The 21,070-nt window shown below is 38.1% G+C and overlaps 8 protein-coding genes across 8 annotated transcripts; 3 read left to right on the top strand and 5 right to left on the bottom strand.

Moving 5' to 3' along the window:
- Positions 1-89: 89 nt before the first annotated feature.
- Positions 90-803, bottom strand: L201_004367 (uncharacterized protein; the record flags this gene model as incomplete). The annotated part of the gene is made up of 4 exons (XM_066220109.1): positions 90-155; positions 242-308; positions 368-496; positions 700-803. 4 exons carry the CDS (start codon positions 801-803, stop codon positions 90-92), a joined length of 366 nt encoding a protein of 121 aa, XP_066076206.1.
- Positions 804-3,132: 2,329 nt separating this feature from the next.
- L201_004368 (uncharacterized protein) lies at positions 3,133-4,513 on the bottom strand (the record flags this gene model as incomplete). The annotated part of the gene is made up of 2 exons (XM_066220110.1): positions 3,133-4,269; positions 4,373-4,513. The coding sequence occupies 2 exons, from the start codon at positions 4,511-4,513 to the stop codon at positions 3,133-3,135; spliced, it is 1,278 nt and encodes a 425-aa protein (XP_066076207.1).
- Positions 4,514-5,355: 842 nt separating this feature from the next.
- L201_004369 (uncharacterized protein) lies at positions 5,356-7,805 on the bottom strand (the record flags this gene model as incomplete). Its single annotated transcript, XM_066220111.1, has 4 exons — positions 5,356-5,814; positions 5,901-6,036; positions 6,109-7,479; positions 7,555-7,805. The coding sequence occupies 4 exons, from the start codon at positions 7,803-7,805 to the stop codon at positions 5,356-5,358; spliced, it is 2,217 nt and encodes a 738-aa protein (XP_066076208.1).
- Positions 7,806-9,077: 1,272 nt separating this feature from the next.
- On the top strand, positions 9,078-13,847 carry L201_004370 (uncharacterized protein; the record flags this gene model as incomplete). The annotated part of the gene is made up of 15 exons (XM_066220112.1): positions 9,078-9,159; positions 9,229-9,497; positions 9,578-9,680; positions 9,737-9,954; positions 10,036-10,375; positions 10,446-11,309; positions 11,401-11,594; positions 11,675-11,865; positions 11,970-12,114; positions 12,182-12,410; positions 12,517-12,719; positions 12,784-13,031; positions 13,190-13,256; positions 13,327-13,461; positions 13,542-13,847. 15 exons carry the CDS (start codon positions 9,078-9,080, stop codon positions 13,845-13,847), a joined length of 3,594 nt encoding a protein of 1,197 aa, XP_066076209.1.
- A 232-nt stretch (positions 13,848-14,079) lies between these two features.
- L201_004371 (uncharacterized protein) lies at positions 14,080-15,458 on the bottom strand (the record flags this gene model as incomplete). The annotated part of the gene is made up of 4 exons (XM_066220113.1): positions 14,080-14,191; positions 14,324-14,655; positions 14,720-14,816; positions 14,923-15,458. The coding sequence occupies 4 exons, from the start codon at positions 15,456-15,458 to the stop codon at positions 14,080-14,082; spliced, it is 1,077 nt and encodes a 358-aa protein (XP_066076210.1).
- A 281-nt stretch (positions 15,459-15,739) lies between these two features.
- Positions 15,740-18,601, top strand: L201_004372 (uncharacterized protein; the record flags this gene model as incomplete). The annotated part of the gene is made up of 8 exons (XM_066220114.1): positions 15,740-16,050; positions 16,139-16,910; positions 17,008-17,247; positions 17,316-17,645; positions 17,744-18,060; positions 18,138-18,203; positions 18,323-18,504; positions 18,564-18,601. The coding sequence occupies 8 exons, from the start codon at positions 15,740-15,742 to the stop codon at positions 18,599-18,601; spliced, it is 2,256 nt and encodes a 751-aa protein (XP_066076211.1).
- A 373-nt stretch (positions 18,602-18,974) lies between these two features.
- L201_004373 (uncharacterized protein) lies at positions 18,975-19,587 on the bottom strand (the record flags this gene model as incomplete). Its single annotated transcript, XM_066220115.1, has 2 exons — positions 18,975-19,244; positions 19,354-19,587. 2 exons carry the CDS (start codon positions 19,585-19,587, stop codon positions 18,975-18,977), a joined length of 504 nt encoding a protein of 167 aa, XP_066076212.1.
- Positions 19,588-20,095: 508 nt separating this feature from the next.
- Positions 20,096-20,874, top strand: L201_004374 (uncharacterized protein; the record flags this gene model as incomplete). The annotated part of the gene is made up of 4 exons (XM_066220116.1): positions 20,096-20,230; positions 20,423-20,460; positions 20,551-20,625; positions 20,790-20,874. The coding sequence occupies 4 exons, from the start codon at positions 20,096-20,098 to the stop codon at positions 20,872-20,874; spliced, it is 333 nt and encodes a 110-aa protein (XP_066076213.1).
- Positions 20,875-21,070: the final 196 nt, after the last annotated feature.

Consider the following 21,070-nt stretch of genomic DNA (forward strand, 5'->3'; position numbering starts at 1 on the left):
AAATCCCATAATTATTTACATTTTAGGTCATAATATTCATTATCAGTCGTTATCATCATCGTCGTACACTAACGCCTCGTAGTCCGTCCTTAATGCATAGCGAATTCCGTTAGAGCTATCAAGACAAGTTGAGCTTCCGGTCTGCCCATGAGATACTGGAAGGGTCAAGACAACATCATTAGTCACGGTGATTATGAATTGCTTTATGGATAAAAGCCATGAGTCAAGGCTTGAAACTTACAGGAGCTTCTGTTCGCCTACGCCAATAAGATGCGAATGAGACTATCGACGTCCTTTCTACTGGCGTTCTGACAGATTATAATCAGCTATTTGTCTTGGGAAACGAGGTAACAGATCTTGGACTTACAATGGCATTCTATGGTAAGTCCTTTTCTGTAATGAAGTTAGTAACCATTGAACTTCCATCAACCAAGGTGCCAAACCTGTTGCTCCCCTGCTACACAAATAATCCGCTAGACGGTTCAAGCAATCAAGACTGTACATACAGCAATAGTCAGTATACTGTTCAGTCAGTATCGACTGAATTAGGTGGTTCATACAGAGCGAGTTCAGTTATGCAAGACATTCGATAGGTTATAAGGGAACAATGGATTGAATAACCCGTGGATTCAAGGAGGAGCATATCGCAATCGGGACGATCAAGGATACTCAAGCTCATAGTGAGGTAATGATACTTACTACTTAATCACCATTCCATAATTTGGATTCAATACAGGTGCAGCTTTCAATTGAGCCATTTCAATCTGTGGTCCACCACCACTATTTCCACGAAAACTGAACATTTCGTGTACTTATGATCTACTCTTTCTTTTGGGGGGGATTTTTGTGCGTTTCTGGCAGCTTTCACTGATTTTTTGCCAATCTGAAATTGGTTGACTTTACTTTCTTTCCGGTCGATATCCAATACTCAAGCGGTGGCGAAAAGATGAGATACAACGGAATTGATCGGTAAATCTGTACAGAAGATGAAGTAAGCACAAATCTTCACACAGATTTCCATATACTAGGATACTAGGTGATGAAATGTATCTCCATCAAATGTTGTATTGACTAAAGATGCGTGAGATCATCCTGTTATAATGATACAAAGCTGAAGCTAAATATTTTGAAAGGCAGCTCACCTCGTTATATCGCTTTAAAATAATGTGAATCTCCGCTTCAATGTGGATTTTTCTGACAAAACTGATTAGAAAAACTATGATATAATGGGAAGGACTTGGTGTTGTCAATTTTGATTCTGGTCTCTGGATAAAGAAGTGGAGAATTAGTTTTTGCTGGAGATGCTTTTTTGAGATATGCGAAAACTACCTGATAATTATGTACAAGTAATGACTGATATTCAGCAGGATGAAGAAGCCATTTTGACTGTATGTGCTTTCTACTTTTTTCTCGTTCTTTTGACTATTATCTTTTGGAAGAGAATTTCTCGGTTGCATAGTTGAATATATGGAAAGCTTTTATATCATCCATTCTATGTTAACTATTCCATATGGTATATCCATTTATGATTTTGATTATGCGAGCTGAATTTAAATTTTGCAATTTCTATTTTTCTTTTTTATGGATGACGGAGAGCCAAGGATGATGTATTTTGGAATAGATTATGGATTGATGACGGAATGTATAGGAACAGTGAAAGGATCATCTCTGAGAAAAACCAAAAAACAAAAGCAGTTTTGGTTTGATGATATGATACATTTTAACCTGAGTTTCTCCGCTCATCCACCACGTAACGAGTAATCCTTAGTTCTATAATCCTTATTATGATGGATATGAATATCTAAGCGAGAGGTCGTATCATCGTTCCAGTCAATTTAAGACGCCGCTATCGAGCTAAAGTAGTGTGTCGAAGACTCAGAAAGGTAGAGAACATACTGTATATCAAAGGATAACCATCAAATTTAGTATTTGCAAAACACCCAAATAGCCCTACAAATCGATGATACCATACGTCTAGAAGGCCATGTTACTTGTTCAAATTCTTATCATCCAAGCTTACTCGTTCTAAAATCTGACCCGAGTTTCTGAATATCGATCATGAGAAATTATCTTGTCGGAGTCTGAGAAGTAATAAGGTTACGGGTGAGAAAACCTAGAATATCTTCACGTGCTCATTATTTGGTTCGAGTCGATCGTCAGAGACTGGAGCTTGTACTGGTGATTCAGTTGGTGAGTAGCTGGGTGGGGTATTAACATACACTACATGTTTCACGAAGGGGGATGAAATGTTGACGTCGTCCGGAATAACGATATGATGATATCAATGGAAGGGTGGGGAAGAGGGAAGCTAGCTATATAAACCTAATAAAGTATAATCTGTTTGATCCCTAAGGAGTGATCTTATCAGTTATTTCATATGCTTTTCACGTTTTCTCCCAAAGATACCTTTTCAAGGTGTTTCTCTTTTCCGATGAAACTGATAATCACAGTTTGATTGTATAAAGGATGATTACGAATATGATAGACAGGCAAATCACCATTAATGACAGATGTCATACAATACCTTGTAGCTGACGACGATGTGAGATGGAGACAGCGCTTGTTGAGAGTAAGTTCAAGCGATGCATGATGACATGATGAAGTTGAGAAAAGAATACCCGCTGAAGATTATGAAAAGATGTTTGTCCAAACTATGGGAAGTCAAGGTAAAAGTCCACTGACGACCCTCAAACAAGGACTACGATATAGCAATGATGATCCCCTTATTAAAAAACATACTACCTGTAAAAGGAAAGGTAGTACTAAGAAACGAGGATCTAAAATTGCATGGTAAAAGAAGAAAGAGAAAGAAGAGGGAAATGAAATCTGAGTTTTGTAGGTACAGTAGAAGAAAGAGGTGAAGGTGAAATTCTTCGAACAGGAATTTTGGGCGAGCGAGCGGGATCAGATTATGCTTATGTAAGCACATATCAGTGTGTGGCATCGTTTGTGAAGTAAAATATAAACAGCAGATACCTCTAAGTAATAGGTGCGATGCATAGAATCCGAAACCTACAACATGAAAATAGATGATCAGGATTTATACTAAAGGATGATATATAAGGGCATCTCTATTTTAAAGAGCTGATATTCAGAAAGGTATATCGATGACAGCAACAACACGCATCCCCTTCAAAGCCCTTCTTTAGTATAACAACAGGGGCAAATCTCAGCTTCCTTCCAGCTCAACAATTCGATTTGTTCACTATCCCAATTATTTTCTCTCTCTTTCAATTTGGTTTTGTATGATTCTCTTTGCTTTTGAGTATTATTTCTCCATAATAATGGATTGATCAATTTGATCTTCTGTTTAACTTGTCTCATTCCCTTCTCCATCCTATATTCTCTTTCGATTTTCACATCTCCTGGTAGAAGCGATAGCTGTTCTAACCTGGATGAAAGGCTTGTATGCGAGAAACAGCCTACATTCATACCTAGACTATATTGATATTCATCTTCCTCTTTAGGTTGATCCGTGGCTTTGTCACAGCCACATGAACATGACCTAAAATAAAAATTCGAAATTGGTATACAAGCTGGTAACTGTGTATTTGATCCAACTTGATGTAAGAATAATTTATAGAGAGTTTGTGATTTCGATGAGTTGAAGATTGCAATGATTTTTCTGACTTCTTCAGGTATATTTTTATCTCTAAACAGGTTGAATGAATTCACAGCTTCTTCAGCTAATCTTAACCTAGCTGGAGGATTGTGAGTTTTTTTGGTTTCGAGTTCAGCTGATATATAATCTGCACAGTCACTTGCGGTAAAATGAGGATATGTTATGCATAATTGACGTGGTTGAGTTAAATTTGAAAGTATTTCCAGAAAATCATGTGTTAGACCAAATTTTTCACGGTAGAGTGATAATTCTATAACGGTTTCAGAACTGAAAATAAGTTTGTTGACTTTAGGAAATATCGTAATTTTGTTCTTATTGCTTGATGTTGTTGTTGTTGTTGACGATGATGAATCTAATCCCAATTCCGATACCCCCTCAGCCAACTTGTTAGCATGAAAATAGAATCTGGAGGAAGGTAATTCTAAAAAAGTGATTGATTTTATTTTTTCACAATAAGCTAATTTCTTCAAGAGAGATTCGATTGGTTGTGAGGGATCACCAAGGAGTTTGTAAGAGGAGTTCTTAGTAAGTCTGATTTCTTCATATAGGTGAATAGGTACTATTTCATGAAATAAGGAAGATACTCTCATTAATTTAGCGAGAGTTGATTTATCAGTAATTGATGATACGATTAAATCAGCTATTTTCTGTCAGTAGCAAGTCACTCATCAGTACTGTATAAGCAATTGACAGACCAGGATCAGGTAAAACTATAGAAGACCGAACGATTTAGGTATCTTGATTACTTACCTTGCCTCTGAACGATTTCGACTTTACAGGTGTATGGAGGAAATCTTCTTTCTGTTTAATCTCGGTATTTGCCTCCTGCTTGATTCGCCTTTTGCTACATGGGAATGTAAAATCAGGAAAGAGATCTTGATCTTGAACCATGGTTGTCAATGTGATTCTTTGTATCAGATAGATCGAGTGTAAGAGTTTATGATTTTGCTGGTTGTAGGAACGAAAGAAGGAAAGAAAAGAAGATAAAACAGAGTAAAGATAATAAGGAAGAAGAAGAGGGAGATTTACTGTAATTGATTTTCAATATCGTATGCGATAGGAATACAACCAGATGACTTACCGGTCGTATCAATAAATCAAGGAAAAAGTACAGTCAGCTACGATAACTTGTTACTTTATATCATTGATTTCCTTCCTTCTCTTCTGATACAAAGATCAAGATCAATTTCCCTGAATACCAGATTACCATCCACCCTTTGCGCACAGACCATGATCTGCTGGTATGAGGGATGATCGACGGTTCTTATAATAACGTGAAATGTCCGTGCGTCGATTACCAGTGATGATTAGTGGATTAAATTCATTACATACAAGATCCTATGTAAGATAATTTCTGATAAACATAAAAGCACACACAACAAAAAGGAAAAAGATATTGAAGGGAGATTAGATTTGATTGGATTTGATTGATGAATGTATATATATTCAAAGTACGGTGAATGTCTATTGCTAGACTTTAAGAGATTGTATTGAGATATGTTATTACAATCCTCTTCTTAAGAGGTTTCTTCCGCCATTTTCGTGATCGATGCTCTCGAGGTAGCAATAAAAAGTATACCTGAGTGAAAATGGCGATTTTGATTTGGGGAGACTGTCCAGTCTTCTTTCCTCCAGTATTTGGAAGGGTTTCCCTGACGGATGAGAACCATGCCCAATGCAGGTTGACCAGTGGCCTTATTTGTTTAAGGTTGATCACTATCTAATTCACCTATCTAGTCCATTCTACCGATAACGTCCATAGGATCCTCACCTACAGCAGCGAATAACACTGCATCTCTACCTTTAGTTATAGGTGGAGGTTGTGGTTGTGGTATAGATTTAATTGGTAAACCTTGACCTGGTCTAATAGGTCCATGATTATTTCCATTGACTGTTCTTTGTGCTGGCCAATTACCCATTCTGGGTAAACCATGTCCACCTACAGCATTTCTAATTTGTCCGTTTTGATTATTGTTGTTATTAGCATGCGAAGGAATAGTATATGGTGCACCTCCAGGACGAGATATACCTGTAGTAGTTGAAGATGGATTTGGTCTCATAGGTGCCATAGGTTTCGTGGGTGTTGGTACATTATTAATTGGTGGAGGCATAGAAGGTGGATGAGGATGAGTACCATTTTGTAACATTCTCAAACCGTATTGACCATGTTCCCCTGAGTTCAAGTAGTGGTACTGAGGAAATCAGATAGTATCAGTATTGGTTATACATTTCTATTCGGCGGGAATGAAGATGACAAGCGCTGAATACCGGGACTCACCTTCAAACCGTTCATTTGCCTATATCTTTTATTACATCCGGCACCGACCGCGCAAACATATGGTCTATTTCTTTCTTCAGCTTCTTCAAGGGATAAACCGAGATCTACAGCATCATGTATAGCAAAGTCACATTGGCTAAAAGAAAGGGACAAAGTCAGTTATCATGCTAATGATAACCTCAACTCAGTAGAGAGAGAGACAACTCACCCTTTCATCTGGTGATATTTTAAACCATTACTTTGCTTATAAGCTTTGTTGCAACCTGGATTAGGGCATCTCCAAGGTTTATGACTCGAGAACAGGGAAGGCTGAGGTAGTTGCAGATCGTTCAAGTTGAATCCGTTTGTACCTGTGAAACCTTTATTTGGTGTTGTACTTCCGGATCCCATTGTGGGTGTAATGGCACCTTCAGGTAACTCTTCTAAAGGTGTAGTTGCACCGCTACCATCGGCATTTGGTGGTGCCGGGGTCGTTGTTGCTCCTGCAGGTGGTGGTGCTGTACCAGTTGTAGTTGTTTGAGCAGGTTTTTGTTGAGCGGGTGGAACTGTAGGTATACCTAAACTTGATACAGCCGAAGCGAATAGTACACCAGGAGCGACTGCTTTAAGTGCACCAGATTTTGAATCTTCAGGACTTGTAGCAGTTGTAGATTTCGGTCCTGCAACAACTTCATTGAAAGCTCTGTCGAATCTTTTCTGTTGTGCGGCAGGTCTAGCTCCACCTACTGTTGAGCCTAAGAAACTTGGTCTTGCAGGATTTATCTTTGGTTGAGCGAATACAGGTGAAGGTTGTGCTGATGTAGTTGGAGTAGCAATACTTCCTTCAGGTGGTGAAGAACCTGTTGATCCAGCTCTTGTTAAAGTCAAATTTGAAGCTTTATTAGCATTTGATCCAGCAGCTAAAGTTGGTTCTACTTCTGGAGGTGATTTAAGTACATCAGATAATTTCAATGGTGATTTCCCCATTGAAGCTTGTTCGGTTGGTGTTGTAGCTTTACTACCTGATGTTGGTAATGGATATGAAGGTACGGGAACTGGATTAGTTAAATTCGGTGATATACTTGATCTAGCCGATGTAGTTGCTGTAGTTGTTTTTTCAGGTAATTCTGCTTCGACATCTTCTAAATCTAAATCCATAGCATTGGTTACAGGTGAGAACCCTCCAGGATTATTATTGTTGCTATTATTGTTATCTGGCGGTATATTTGGATCTGAAAATGGATGACAATCTTCTACATGTTCTAATAAAGCATGTAATCCACCATGTGTTTTCCCACAACATTCGTAGGCTTGAGTCAATTCTGCATCGGTCCTAGGCTTATTCTTCATCATATTCGTCACCTGTGATTTGGAATAAGATGTACCCAGAGACATAGGTTGAAATGACATTGATGCGAATGAGTTGGATAGGTTATATGAGTCATTCCTCGGTATCGAGGATGCTACTGCTGCATAAGAACGACGATGGTATGATGATGACATTGAGCCTGATGGTAGGTTGAAGGCATGTGCCGAGGCAGCGAATGAGGATGGGTCCATCGATATGGACGTTGAGAATGGTATCGTTGGGGAGTCACCTCTACAAATCATTGGCAGGCATTTGACATGATCAGTAAGATCTCGCCCCTGTGAGTCTAGCATTGATCATACTCACCCAGCATCACCGTAAAATCTAGCTCCATAACTTCCCATATGTCCACTTCCAGTGTTACCCCATTTCACACTTCTAGGTTTATTCTCAAATGAAAATCCACCTCCATTTGTGAAACTTATTCCTGTCATTGCCCCGTAAGACATTGGTGATGCAGCCATACGTATCGATTGAGGGGCATTGAGATTGGGTCCATGAGGGTTAGAAGTGCGCTGTTTCGGTGCTGGTACAGGCTGTGGTGGTGGCGAAGGCATGATGGTTTGATGTATAGTTGAATTATATGATTATATTGAATAAGCGTGATAGTTGTTGTTGATTACAAGATGAAGAGATGCTAGCGGCAACGATGCAGTCTTTTGGTTTATTTGTTTACAAGTTGAGTACCTTGGAATCTATTTAGTGTATAGTCGGATATCGGATCCGTATATTCTTTTGAGGTTGATTGATGTAATGTTAATTTAGGGGCGTATGTGTGTGAGTTTACACCTCCTCCCTTATATCTTTCTTCTATTTTGACCCGGTTTATATTTCGTCAAGACGACCAATATATCTAACTTATGAAGAACGTGAAGATCGTCACTATAAATGCCTTGACCCCATAAAGAACAATTATCGGAATTTACAGCTTAATGATGTTCAAGTAGACCCGCTTGATGTTTGATGATGGAGCTAAGATAGCTATCGTTTTGGTGGCGGGCGGGTTTGTTTTTGTTATTGTTAATGTTTTGATGATGCCCTGTGCTTTATTTTGTTATCGATCACACTAGATGAGTGATCTGTGCGTTTGTAACTATTAGACCGAGGAGTATCTAGTCTATAGTAATCTATCCTCTATTTTACAATGTTATAGTAGTGAAATCAACACAGACATGACCATGAATAATCATATAAACTATAGGTTTGTAGCATAGCCAAGTGTACTACGAATGCGGATGACAGGTAGTAATTATGGTTGACAATTCAAGTGGACACAAGTGGACTAGACTTTTTAAAGATCTATTACCCTGAAGATTAACGGGTTTGCCCTTTTAGGATAATCTGTAATCAGAAGTTGCACTCAAACGGAATCTAATCAGGGTTTAGAAAGGGTTCACCTCGTGCCATTTACAAAGACTGTAGTAACCGACCTCCACATCTACCAAAACATCAATCAACCTTTAACGGATCAAAAAGCGCACGACCATATATTGACCATTTATACGCCTTCCGTCGGGTAACAGGCTGTCATCAGCCGGTTCAAAAATTGCCACATCATGATATGTGACACACACAGTCGGATGCAATCTTATCGCTCCTTCTTCCATCAGCCAGAGGAGAAGGGTGGAGGCGGTTCGTGCAGGACTAACGATATCGATAACCTTACAAGCAATGAATGATGACGATAACATTATAGACAACAACAACAACAATAACAATAACAACGGCATGTAAATGGTAACAATCCTCAAGTCGACCGACACATATATCAACCTACAATCAACAGAGTGATCCGTCAATAATTGACCTAATGACTTTACGAAAACACAATGATTAACGAAATACCACATTTTCATACCCAGCCGGTTTTGTCGGATTTGTACCAGTCGAAGGATTTGCTTGATTTTTCAGGTTAGCTAACCCTTCGTGCATTTTGTCTGTGAGCGTACGATTGAGCTGATATACATGTATATATCGTAGGACCTACAACTCCGTCACAAGCTCAGACGTCCTCACCATCAGCATCGACCGCTTCTCCCTCCTTATTCTCGTCCGCAACCTCCATAGCTTCAGCAGCAACTAGAAGAGCAGCGGCAGCAGGTCTTACATCATCACCATCTTCATCCTCTCTATCCTTGTCAAGTAAGGAGATAAAATGCGTAGAAGGATATGGACAAAATCTTTATATAGGAAATTCGGATGGTACAGTTGAATGGTGGATGTGTGAAGCTGCTTCAGCTGGTAATGGTGTAAGTGGCTGTTAAATAAACCGCTGCGTTTGTTGTAGCTTGCGAGGATGACTAATAATTAAACATGGCAAATCATACAGATGGATGGGTGGGTAATGAAGAATCGACATACACTCTTTCCAAGACGACCTGTCGGTAAAATGTACATATTACCTAAAATAGCGAAAATACTGATCATATCAGGTAAGTCGAAATATACACATATGAAGCCCCACCCGACTGATGCTTGGACTCTATAGATGGCACACTTCACGCTCTCTCCCTACCGAATCTAGAACCCTTACCTTCATCTCATGTACCTCCGTTAAGAGGTGTAGTATCAGTAATACTAGACGATCAGGAACTGGAATGGGGTGGACCTGGATCGGAGGATTTGAACGCTCAAATGACGGTGGTTGTGGTTAGGAGAAAAGGTTTAGGAGTATACAAGCTGGGGAATAGGTTGAATAGCGTCAAAGTGAGTCTAGAGTGTTCATTGGGGTCACACACTTTTATACCGGTAGCTCGTTAAGAAGGAGTAGCTAACCTTTTTATACAGGAAATACCTCTTCCTTCCGCTCCAACTCATCATGCTCTATTCTCATCCTATCTTTGTGCTGCTCTAACATCTCCACCTATGGAGCCAGACGAATCACCGCAAAATCTATATAGTATAATCGACTTATCCGACGCATCTTTGACAGAGGTGCTTCCAGTCTCACAAATCGATCCAGCCGTAGCGGAATTTGAGCCAAACCCAAATATAGTGGTAATACCTGATGAAAATGAATTCCTGGTAACAAGTTATACAGGTTCATCAACTATGGGTGTTTTCCTTAATGGTCAAGGGGATCCTGTAAGAGGTACAATGGAATGGCCAAGTCATCCGATATCAATTGGTAAGCAGCGACATTTCGATCATTTGTTTTATACCCAAATATCGATTAACTGGATGCCGTTCTGTATTAGCCATCGAATCAGAATGGATCATCGCCTTACTCAGAGATCAGACCGTACATATACATACGCTATCAGATTTGGAAAAGCCATCTCAGGTCATCACACTGGAACCTGGGTTAAACGCTTTCAGCTTGACGTATTCCCCTTACGGTATATCTATCAGAGATACGTTGAGGGATGCAAGGTTGACATCCCACACGCTGAAACTACTAGGCAGTAAATTAATTCCTGCCAAGCCAATTGAAACTCCTAAATTACCTGATGTCGAGGATTCGTCAAACGACCTTTCAGCTGACGAAGGACTATCAACACCTGATGTAGTATCACCCTCCATCGAAGATCCACCTTCTGGATCTGGGTTAACGCCACCTTCTTCACCTAAATCATCAATAACCACCAAACAGCAGCCTGTAACACCACAAAGGGGATCATCTTTACCTAGTTCGAATGGACCATTTTCCACAGCTGTATCAGAAACTTTAATAATTGGCCCTAACAACATTATATCTCTATTACCTAGTAATACAATAATGAAATTAGAAAATTTGTGTTCATCAGAAAGACAATTTGATCAAGCTATTCTTTTAGTTGACGATGAACGTAGAAGAGGTAGAAGAGGTGAAATTGATGTAGATAAAATAACGCATCATCAAACAATGAAGTATTTACATTTATATTTGGCTTCATACCTATTTGAAGAAGCTTTATTTGATAAATCTTTGGATTATTTCATAAGAGCTAAAATTGATCCTAGATTGTTAGTAAGATGCTTTAGTGATTTGAGAGGTAAATTAATCGGAAGTGAAGAAAGTATCGAGGTTTTTGAGGGCGTAAAAGAAGTTTTGGAAAGAATGGGCGGTGTTCATGATATAAGTGAGTTTTACCTTTATCCTTGATAGTACATCTGTTTCAATGAAAATGATCGTCAATGGTCGGAGTAGCTAACATGCGTAAACACTGTTAGTATCGACGTCGTTGAAACGCAACTACTCGCCACACGTTCAACCCAACACTGCCACAGCGCCTGAGACAAGTGTGCTACGTGTGGCGATGGTGGAAGAAGCGAAAGATATGTTGACCGAGTTTCTGAGGAAGACAAGAGCTTCAAGACGGAAAGGTGGTGGAGCGCGAGGTGTTGATAGTAGGAAGATTGATATCGTGAGCTGCCGGTAATTCCGCCAAAGGAAATGCAATTTGATGAACTATCAACGCTGATATGATACTCGACACTTCATTAGGTCATCGATACTACCTTGGCTAAATTACTCGCCGACAAAGGAACTACAAATGAGCTACTGGCTCTCCTGGCTGCACCAAATGATTGCGTCTTAACGGAATTAGAGCCATTCTTAGCTCAGAGACCTTATGTTCTGGCTACCGTGATGAGAACGCAAGGCCGAGTTGACAGAGTACTTGAGATACTGAAGGAGTAAATAATCCTAGCTGTTCCACCTGACCTCCTTCAATATATGGTTCCCCGCGTTCCCTTGTTCGCGCATTCAGCCTGCTGATTATTCTTTTCCCTCATTACAGGATTGCTGATTCCGATATTCACGATCCCATATGTGAAGATCCAGTAGAAGAGCTAGCGCAACAACTGGAATCTGTCAAAGACCCTGTACTATTCCTCAATTATGCATTATGGCTTGTGAAAAAGAAGCCCTCCAGGGGATTATTGGTGAGCTTGCCATATATGTAGCATGGTTTCATCAAAAAACATCAAAGCTGATATCATTTCGGAATAGATCTTGATGGCTCAAAATTCTAAAACGGGTGTCAAACTTGATGATCTATCACTCGTGGAGCAACTTGGTCAAATTGATAAAGAGACATCGGATAGATATCTAGAACACGCAGTGGTCAATAAACGATCACCGAACAGAGCATTACATGAACAACTTTTAGGTGTCTTACTTGATGAAGCTGAAGAATTATGTAATGACGAAGGTGTGAAGTATCATCTTGAAGAATTAGGTATGTCCTACTTCCTTTCTCCTTCACGTTGTATACGGCATCATTCCTTGTGCTAGATAACCTTACTGTAGTAGGTGACTGACATTATGCACTCTTCTCCTTGTAGATGCTGAATATCGACTGGAATCCTCGCCTCGACCATTTATCATATTTCTAGCTGATGTAGCACCCGATACACCTATCAAGAGAACTAGACTGAAGATTATGTTATTTTTACAAGGAAGTCCATTTTATGATTTAGATAAAGCTGCCAAACGATTAGAAGGAATCAAAGAGCTGAAATTCGAGCTGGCTGTAATTTATGGAAGGGTAAGTTATAGCTTCTATCCAACATCAAATGCCAATACCGCTGATACTGTACGACGGATTTCAGCTTGGAAAACATCGTCCTTCTTTATCATTATTAGCATTAACTTTAGGTGATTCAATATCAGCACAAACATATTGTACTACAAAAGGTGAAATTATACCTCCGAAAATAGCTAAATCTGTGGCGAAACAAGTCACGGGATTGGATGCTTGGGCAAGTTTAGGTGAAGTTGGTAGAAGGAAAAAGGAAGTGAAAGAAGTTGAAATGAGAGGACTGGTCAAGGAGCTATTAGCGGTTTATATGAGCAATAGGTCAGTACAGTAGTTTCCCTTTCATGATGGCCGTTTGGCTCTCCGACTCTTCTCTCAATATCTGCAATGAACTGGAAAAGGAGAAGTCGACAAGTTCATATACTGTCTTGATCGGATTTTAGGCTGATGCTGTATTTCACGTTTTTCTACAAATATAGCAAAGGAACTTCAAAGCAAGCTGCTGCTTTACTCAACGCCCAATCTGTGCATTTGGATGCTTTGGAGGTAAGCTGCCTAATCTTTTGTTGTCTCAGACACAAAGTCACACATGCTTATGAACATCGCTTTGTCGCAGGTTCTTGGACAGATGCCAAATGATTGGCCATTAGATGAAGTTTCATCTTTTCTGAAGCGAAGTATACGAAGAGGATTACACGAAAGATCAACTTGGAGTGTCCTGAAAGCTATTTCAGCCGGTCAGAATCTGAAAGTAAGTATCAGATATTTCGGTTGTTTGATGTATAGGATTACTTGATCTCTACCGAAGTTGCTGATGTAACAATGTAACAGGTATCCGAACAATATCTTGAAAAAATACGTCAAATCCCCCCAATAATCAAAGATACACCTTCCGAGGGTATGCCAGGTGACGAAGATGGCTTGACGCCACCTGATGAAGGTAGTATACCGGAAACTGAATACAATACATTCGAAGAGAAGGGTATACTCGATCAAATGAAGGAAGAAACCAACAACGAGAAAGAGGTGATTAGCAGTATACCCAATATACGGAACAAAGAAGGGGAAAATCAAGCTACAGCAAAAGAAGGTTATTTTGTGGATCCCCTTACTAACCCAGATGAAGGACTGGTGTAGTCAGATTTGAGGTAGAATCTCTGACTTAGTGCTTTAGAGGACGAAGACCAAAGAGAAAATGAATTATACCTTGCATTCAGTATATACCCTATGATATGCTCTGGCGCTATAATGCTATACTATGTAGTTGTATTTAACAATGGATATATTGTTATTATGATCTTTTATAAATTAAACATAATAAGCAATATTGTTTGTAAGGGGGAGGCAACTGATACATCAAGGAGAGCGTTTATTCCAATTTCCATACTTGATCATTAGTTAATCCTAATTCACCTAATACACCAGTTATAGGACCTTGACTGAGATTCGGACGGATATTACCACACAAAGGTCTCATTAGCCTGTGAAAAATAAGAAAGATGCGAAGAGTATATTTAGCATTTTACACACTAAGCATGATGTACTCTATACCCTCTTAAAGGTATTTCTGTTTCTTCACAGGATAACGGATTGAAAGTAAGATCAGAACTTACATGGGTGGTAAACAAATTAAAACCATTATCCTTTCTTCTTTTCCAGTATTTGGATTAGGATTTTTCAAAGCTTCAACGATGACTTGTTTAGGTATTAAACCAGGTTCAATTCTAGTTATAATTAAATTTTCACCAAATTTATTTTGTAGATTAGGTAAAAAGGATTTATCTTCTGTGGTATTTGACCAATCTTCTCTACCTGTTATAGGATTTGAATGTATTAAATGTAATTTCGGCGTGCTTGTAGTTGTAGTTGTCATTGGATCAGTTGATGAAGAGGGTAATTTAGAAAGTAGTTGAAGAAATGGCGAGATTGCTGTACCTGTTGATATCTATGACGAATAAAGATTCAGTTCGCTCTTGGTCAGACGTGTTTTGGCTAGAGCTTATACTTACCATTATTATTTTATCGTATTTATGTGGATATATGGAGAATGTCGGTATAGGCCCTCTAATTCCAACTTCTTCACCATCTTTGAGGTTATGCACGACTCTGCGGCAATAGAAAATTAGTATTATATTCTGTTCAACGATGATCTTTACTGGCTCAGATATCCAAGCGAAATGAAACGATCAACAGTAGAAGTAGTAATACACACCTGCCAACTTCACCACCTCTTACTCTCTTAACAACCATTCTGACTTCATTATCCTGTAAAGGGTCATTCACATGTGTATAAGGTCTTTCAATCTGAATATCAGGTGATTTAATCATCATATGTTGAATAACAATTTCCCCTCCTTCTATATCAGCTGTAGATCCATCTGTCTTGTAGGGCTTAGTGAAGAATTCCTTTGATCCTGAAGATTGAGGTATAGGTACAGAGATTAATTTATGTTGATTTGATATTGATTTGGTCGATGTTACAGGTTGATTTGAATATATATGTGGAGTCAATTCAGGTTTGGAAGGAAATAAGAAGTATCCTCCTGTAGGTATAGTAATTCCTAATAGAGTTAAAGCTAATCTTGGCCATTTTGATCGAGTGACAGGTGAATTGGGTGATGAGGAAGAAGATGATGAAGATGAAGATGAGGTATATTGACGGTATGGGAAAGGTGTTCTACCAGAGATTATCCGAGTTGATCTCGCACATCGCGAGCACGAAGATTGTATAGATGAGGAAAATGACATTGTGCTGTCACTGATTGTTTGTAGTATTTCAAGAAACTGGATCTATTCGATAATAAGGAAAATGAGATTAAAAGTGGATAACCTCCATCTTGCCAACTTTTTTGACTTTGACCTGCGATCCTTTCTATCGGTGGATGTTTATCCGGAATTTATCCGATACATACAATAATATATAGCTCTTGTTCGCTCAATGAGATATGTATTTACATCTCTCAACCTTTACTATTAATACAACTATATATCATATCTAGATTTAGCAACTATCAAATACTGATTAAAGGATGCCTAGATCACCTTCACCCGACTATCGACGTGAAAGAGATGGAGAAAGAGACCGGCGTGATAGGGATAGAGACAGAGACAGAGATTATGACAAAAATGGATCCAGTTCAAGACGAGATGACAGAGATCGTGTCAGAGCACGAGATGAAGATAGATCAAGAAGAGATGATAGAGATCGTGGAAGAGATGGTGATAGAGATAGAAAAAGAGACAAATATGACGATGGTAGAGATAGGAGGGATAAGAAGCGGGATAGGAGTAGGAGTAGGAGTAGAGATAGGAGTCATAGGAAGGACAAGAAACGTAAAGAGTGAGTAGTTGCTAATCTTATATGTAATCAGAAGGTGAATGTAGGCAGGATAGACTAAATAAGCTGATATGTATACTACATTGTGTAGCTCACGAAGTCCATCACCTTCAGCAAAATCAAAACGAAAAGAAGCTAAAGCAGCTGCCAAAGCAATGGCCAGGAGAGAAGCTGAATTAGAACAATCAAGAGCATTAGCAGAATTATCAATGTATAGTGCAGCAGATAATCCATTTCATGATGCTAATTTAGGTGAACAATTTAAATGGGGTAAAAAAATAGATAAAGAAAAAAAATCAGGATTAACAAATGAAGAAATTAATCGAAAAGATGCAATAAGAAGAAAAGAAGCTAAAGAAGAATTAGAAAGATTAAATAAAAAAAGAGCAGAAAGAGAAGTCGAAATGCAATTAAGAGAAGAAGAAGAAAATAGAATTAAAAGATTAGCTGAAGATGAACAAATGAAAGAATGGATTTTAAAAGAAGATGATTTTCAATTAGAACAATCTAGAAGAAGAGCAGGTATTAGATTAAGAGAACAAAGAGCTAAAGCTATTGATTTCTTAGCTATAAATTTAAGATTTGCAGATCCAAAATCAGCTTCATCATCTTCTACAAATAGTGGAAGTGGATTATTGACTTCGGCAATAGGAGCATTAACTAGTTCGACAAAAAAATCTGAAATTGAAAGAGAAGAAGAAGAAGAATCTTGGGGTTGGGCAGATGCTGGTTTCGAATTTGAAATTGATGAACCATGGAAAATCTTTGAAAATTTAAATTTAGAAGATTGTGTAGAATTAGAACATGATATTAAAATGTATTTAAGTTTGGAAAAATCACCTATAAATATTGAATTTTGGGAGGTAAGTGTTACTTGAAAACTCTATCAGATAAGCGATCTACAAAACTCCCAAAATCCGTTCTTGAGATATGCTGACTTGATCTCCCCTTTTCAATTAGGCAATGCAAGTAGTCTGTACATTCCATCTTGAAAATTTACGAGATCCTGATCACGCAGAAGGAGGGAAATTATTCGATAGAGAAGTTGACGAATCAGCAAGTAATATTGTCTCAGGTTTAAGTTTACAGCGACTTGTTGAGTTAGAAAATAGGACAAATTCAATGTTAAGAAGTGGTCAACCAGTAGATGGAGAATTCTGGGATTTGGTTCTGAGAAAAATACACGTTGAAAAAGCTATCGTAAGTGTACTTTACTGGATTCGGTATATCACTCGAAGGAATATATGTACTTATATCCTTTTTTATAGGCTAAACTAAACTCAATACACGAAGTTGTCTTGAAGAATCGATTAGAGCAATTCAAACGAAGACAAAGAGAAGATGCAGCTAAAGTACAAGCTGAGTTAGGAGGTATAATAGTAAAAAAAACAGAAGATCAATTTGGTGGTGATATGCATGCTGATGTTGGAGATGACGATCAAGTTGAGATGGAAGATATCGAAGAAGAAGATGACGAAGATGATTATGTTGAACCGTATGATAGGGAAATGTCACCTTTACCTGCTGATCCGAAAACTATGGTTCTGGATGAAAGAAGATTACCTATTGTTCTTGAAGAAGATGATTTACAGGCATTGGTGAGTTGAAAATCCCCAATACAGTAGATCGTCGTCCATCGATAATTTTTTTCAGAAATAGTATTGACTCAATTATGCTGACAATCATGCATCAATAGTTTACTGCAAGACACGCTATAACCTCATCAACGTTCATACCTAAACATGCAAGAGCATCAGCAACGACGATGGAATCAGTATCTAGACCATCCGCAGCAGATTTAGAGGCTGAAAGAATTTATAGAGCAGAAGCTGAAAGAGAAATGAATGAATATGGTTCAGATGAAGGTGATGAAGAATTTGGTGATTTAGATAATGGTCTAGATGTTCCATCAACATATGATTGGTCAGATAGATATAGACCTAGAAAACCAAGATTCTTTAATCGTGTGCATACTGGTTATGAATGGAGTAAATATAATCAAACTCATTATGAGTGAGTTATGACCACGTCTTTGGGTTGATCTCGATAAGAATCATTGTAGCTGATATAATCTCTATTCTTTTTCACAGTTCCGATAATCCACCACCAAAAGTTGTACAAGGTTATAAATTCAATATCTTCTATCCTGATTTAATGTGAGTGATACTCAACCAATATTCTCTATGCCTTATTATTCAGTTTTGTTATAATCGTTATCATTCCTGCCATATATTCGACTCTTTTAATCTACGTCGACTGACTCTGCATCTTATAGTGATAAATCGAAAGCACCAACATATTATATGAAATCCATACCTGATGACCCAGAAACTACGATGATTGTATTCACGGCTGGACCACCTTATGAAGATATTGCATTCAGAATTGTCAGGAAACCATGGGAATATTCTCATAGAAAAGGGTTCAGAAGTACATTCGATAGAGGTGTTCTACAATGTAAGTTTTATTGATGGTTCTTATTATTTGTATCCCATACTAACCTGCTACCTTAACAGTGTACTTCAACTTCGGAAGAACGTTCTACAGGAAGTAAATAGTTTGGTAAACAATCTGCGTGGAATTCGATAGCTGGATAGCTAGGCTGGATCGAGTCAAGAGCCTGTGAAACAGAAGGAGTACATGTACAACGACGTGATAATGCATAATAAATGCAACATAAATCTGAATCTACAACAATACATAATACGACTTACGCATAAGAATATGGTATAAAGTTTTCAAGTGCTTGATATACAAAGAGTAATGGGTAATGTATGAAATAACTATATCAGGTAGCTCCAATGTTTACAAGCTGGGATAAGAGCTTCGAAGGGTTTCACAACTAAAGATGACATGTTTCTATAAGAATTTATGTTTCTGTTCTTTCAAAATACGAATTGAGGTAATAGACATTTTTTGACGAATTTTTACGAAGCCACACCTTCCCATTCTTTCACATTCCAAGCATTACCACCACCTCTTCTAATTTGTTTTAATTGATCTTTTCTTTCTTTTCTATTTTGTTTTCTTTCCTTTTTCTTATTAAAATTACCTGATTCATTTTTTATAGGTGCTACGTTTGGTTCATCTGACCATGCAGCAATTTCATATGCATTTGCTCTTTGTTCAGATTTTAATGATAATGTTAATTGTGTATGTCTACGTAATCTTTGATGATATCTTATCCAAGATGATATCTAGTTAGTATATATTCAAAAAAAAGAAATCAATGTTAGCCAAACGATCACGATAACCTATCAGATTTTGAAATGTATTAAACATATACATGTATATATAAAACCTTACCTTGAAAAACAACACTAAAGCTGCTAAACCCAAAACAATTACACCTGCTGCAACAGCAGTTCTAACGATTTTACTTGTCCCATAAGAATATACGTATGCAGTCGATGAAGCACTATTTGATCTTGTCGAAGATGGTGATGTAGTAGTCCCAGCATTCACCAAAGTTGATGTACCTGAACCAATTGTCGAACTTGACATTGTGGTCACCGTTCCAGCTGTTTTCAATGAGGGCATTTTGGGCGTTGAATTGGATCTTGATGGTGTTGTTTTGATTATGAAGGTGAGGATTATCACAAAGATTTCTACTTCATATAGATCAGACTGCTATATCGTAGCATCTTTGGCGTAGTTACTCCTCCAAGCTGACCAAGTTGCTTAGGTGATGTAGAGAGTATAAAATCACAAATTAGACCATCATCCATATGCAAGGTAATCTTAATTAACTACTCTTCTTACTAAATTGCTTTCTAGATTCTCGGCCATTGACATCGCACAAGACAACCGAACGGAAATGAGAAGCGGCGATAACCGATAAAAGGTGTTTTGAACTAGGCGTGCAAAATATCATACATCGTCTTTGAGCCCCGCACCTAAATTCAGTAAGAACGTTTGACATACCCAATCAATCGAATCTCTTTGCAACAATAACACTAACATATCATTTTCAATATAACGTTGATAACTATTCTAAGTATAATTCATATTATCAACATATTATCACGTTCAACAGCCACAGATCAAAATGATTCGAGCAGGATTATCATCGCTACCAAGACCTATAACAGCTTCAAGCTCAAGATTTTCAGTCGTATCGAAAAGATTCGCTTCTCACGGTCCAAGTTATAATCCACCTTCAGGTTATTTATTCGGTGAAAGAGTAGGTATCATAGTTTTTGTTTGACTCAGCTTAACTGGATTGGAAGAGTAGTAAGGAAATGGACGATAAGATGTTTTCACAGGAAGCAAGATACATTGAGTGAAATCGGAAATATTTTTAATATGGGAAATAGATGTTATATCTGGGTTATATGATTAAGATGCTGATTACCCAATTTATCATTTCTCTTAGCCACCTAAAGATGGTAAACGAGTAAAGGAAACTTGGGAGTAAGTGTAAAATATCCCTTTCTCCCTCTTAGATACCGCGACATATCTGATTGCAATTGAATCCTGATACTCATTCATTCTATCTCGCAGAAACATCTATTACGTAGGAATGTTCGGTGGTATGGCTTTAGCTGCTGTTATAATAGCTTACAAACCTGATACAAGGTGAGTGATCTGGAATAACTCATTTTTAATTGAGCTCTTGGATCTGTATGGAGTACATATTACTGATAACCTCAATTTGTATTGTGTTCAATCTCCATTTACCTTTATCAACCGATTCAATTATACGCCATATAATTATATCAATAATACAATACAATCTGTAGTATTCAAACATGGGCTTTAAAAGAAGCTAGAGCAAGACTTGACGCTAAAGGTGAAGAATGGGAATACAAACCTAAATCTGCTTAGAATAGAAGGAAAGTGAAGTTATTGTGTACGATGTAGCTTAGATCCATATTTTTCGGTTTTAGAGGAAAATGCATCTTATTTCCGTTCTTATCGGATTGATCAGCAGCATCAGGGTTGTTATCGAACAAATTCGTGATAGTTGTTACGGTCGCGATATCTGTGCATCTAGTGCATGTGCATGTTATAGATTATAAAC

Source organism: Kwoniella dendrophila, chromosome 5 (genome assembly GCF_036810415.1).
Source record: "Kwoniella dendrophila CBS 6074 chromosome 5, complete sequence".
Taxonomy (NCBI): domain Eukaryota; kingdom Fungi; phylum Basidiomycota; class Tremellomycetes; order Tremellales; family Cryptococcaceae; genus Kwoniella; species Kwoniella dendrophila.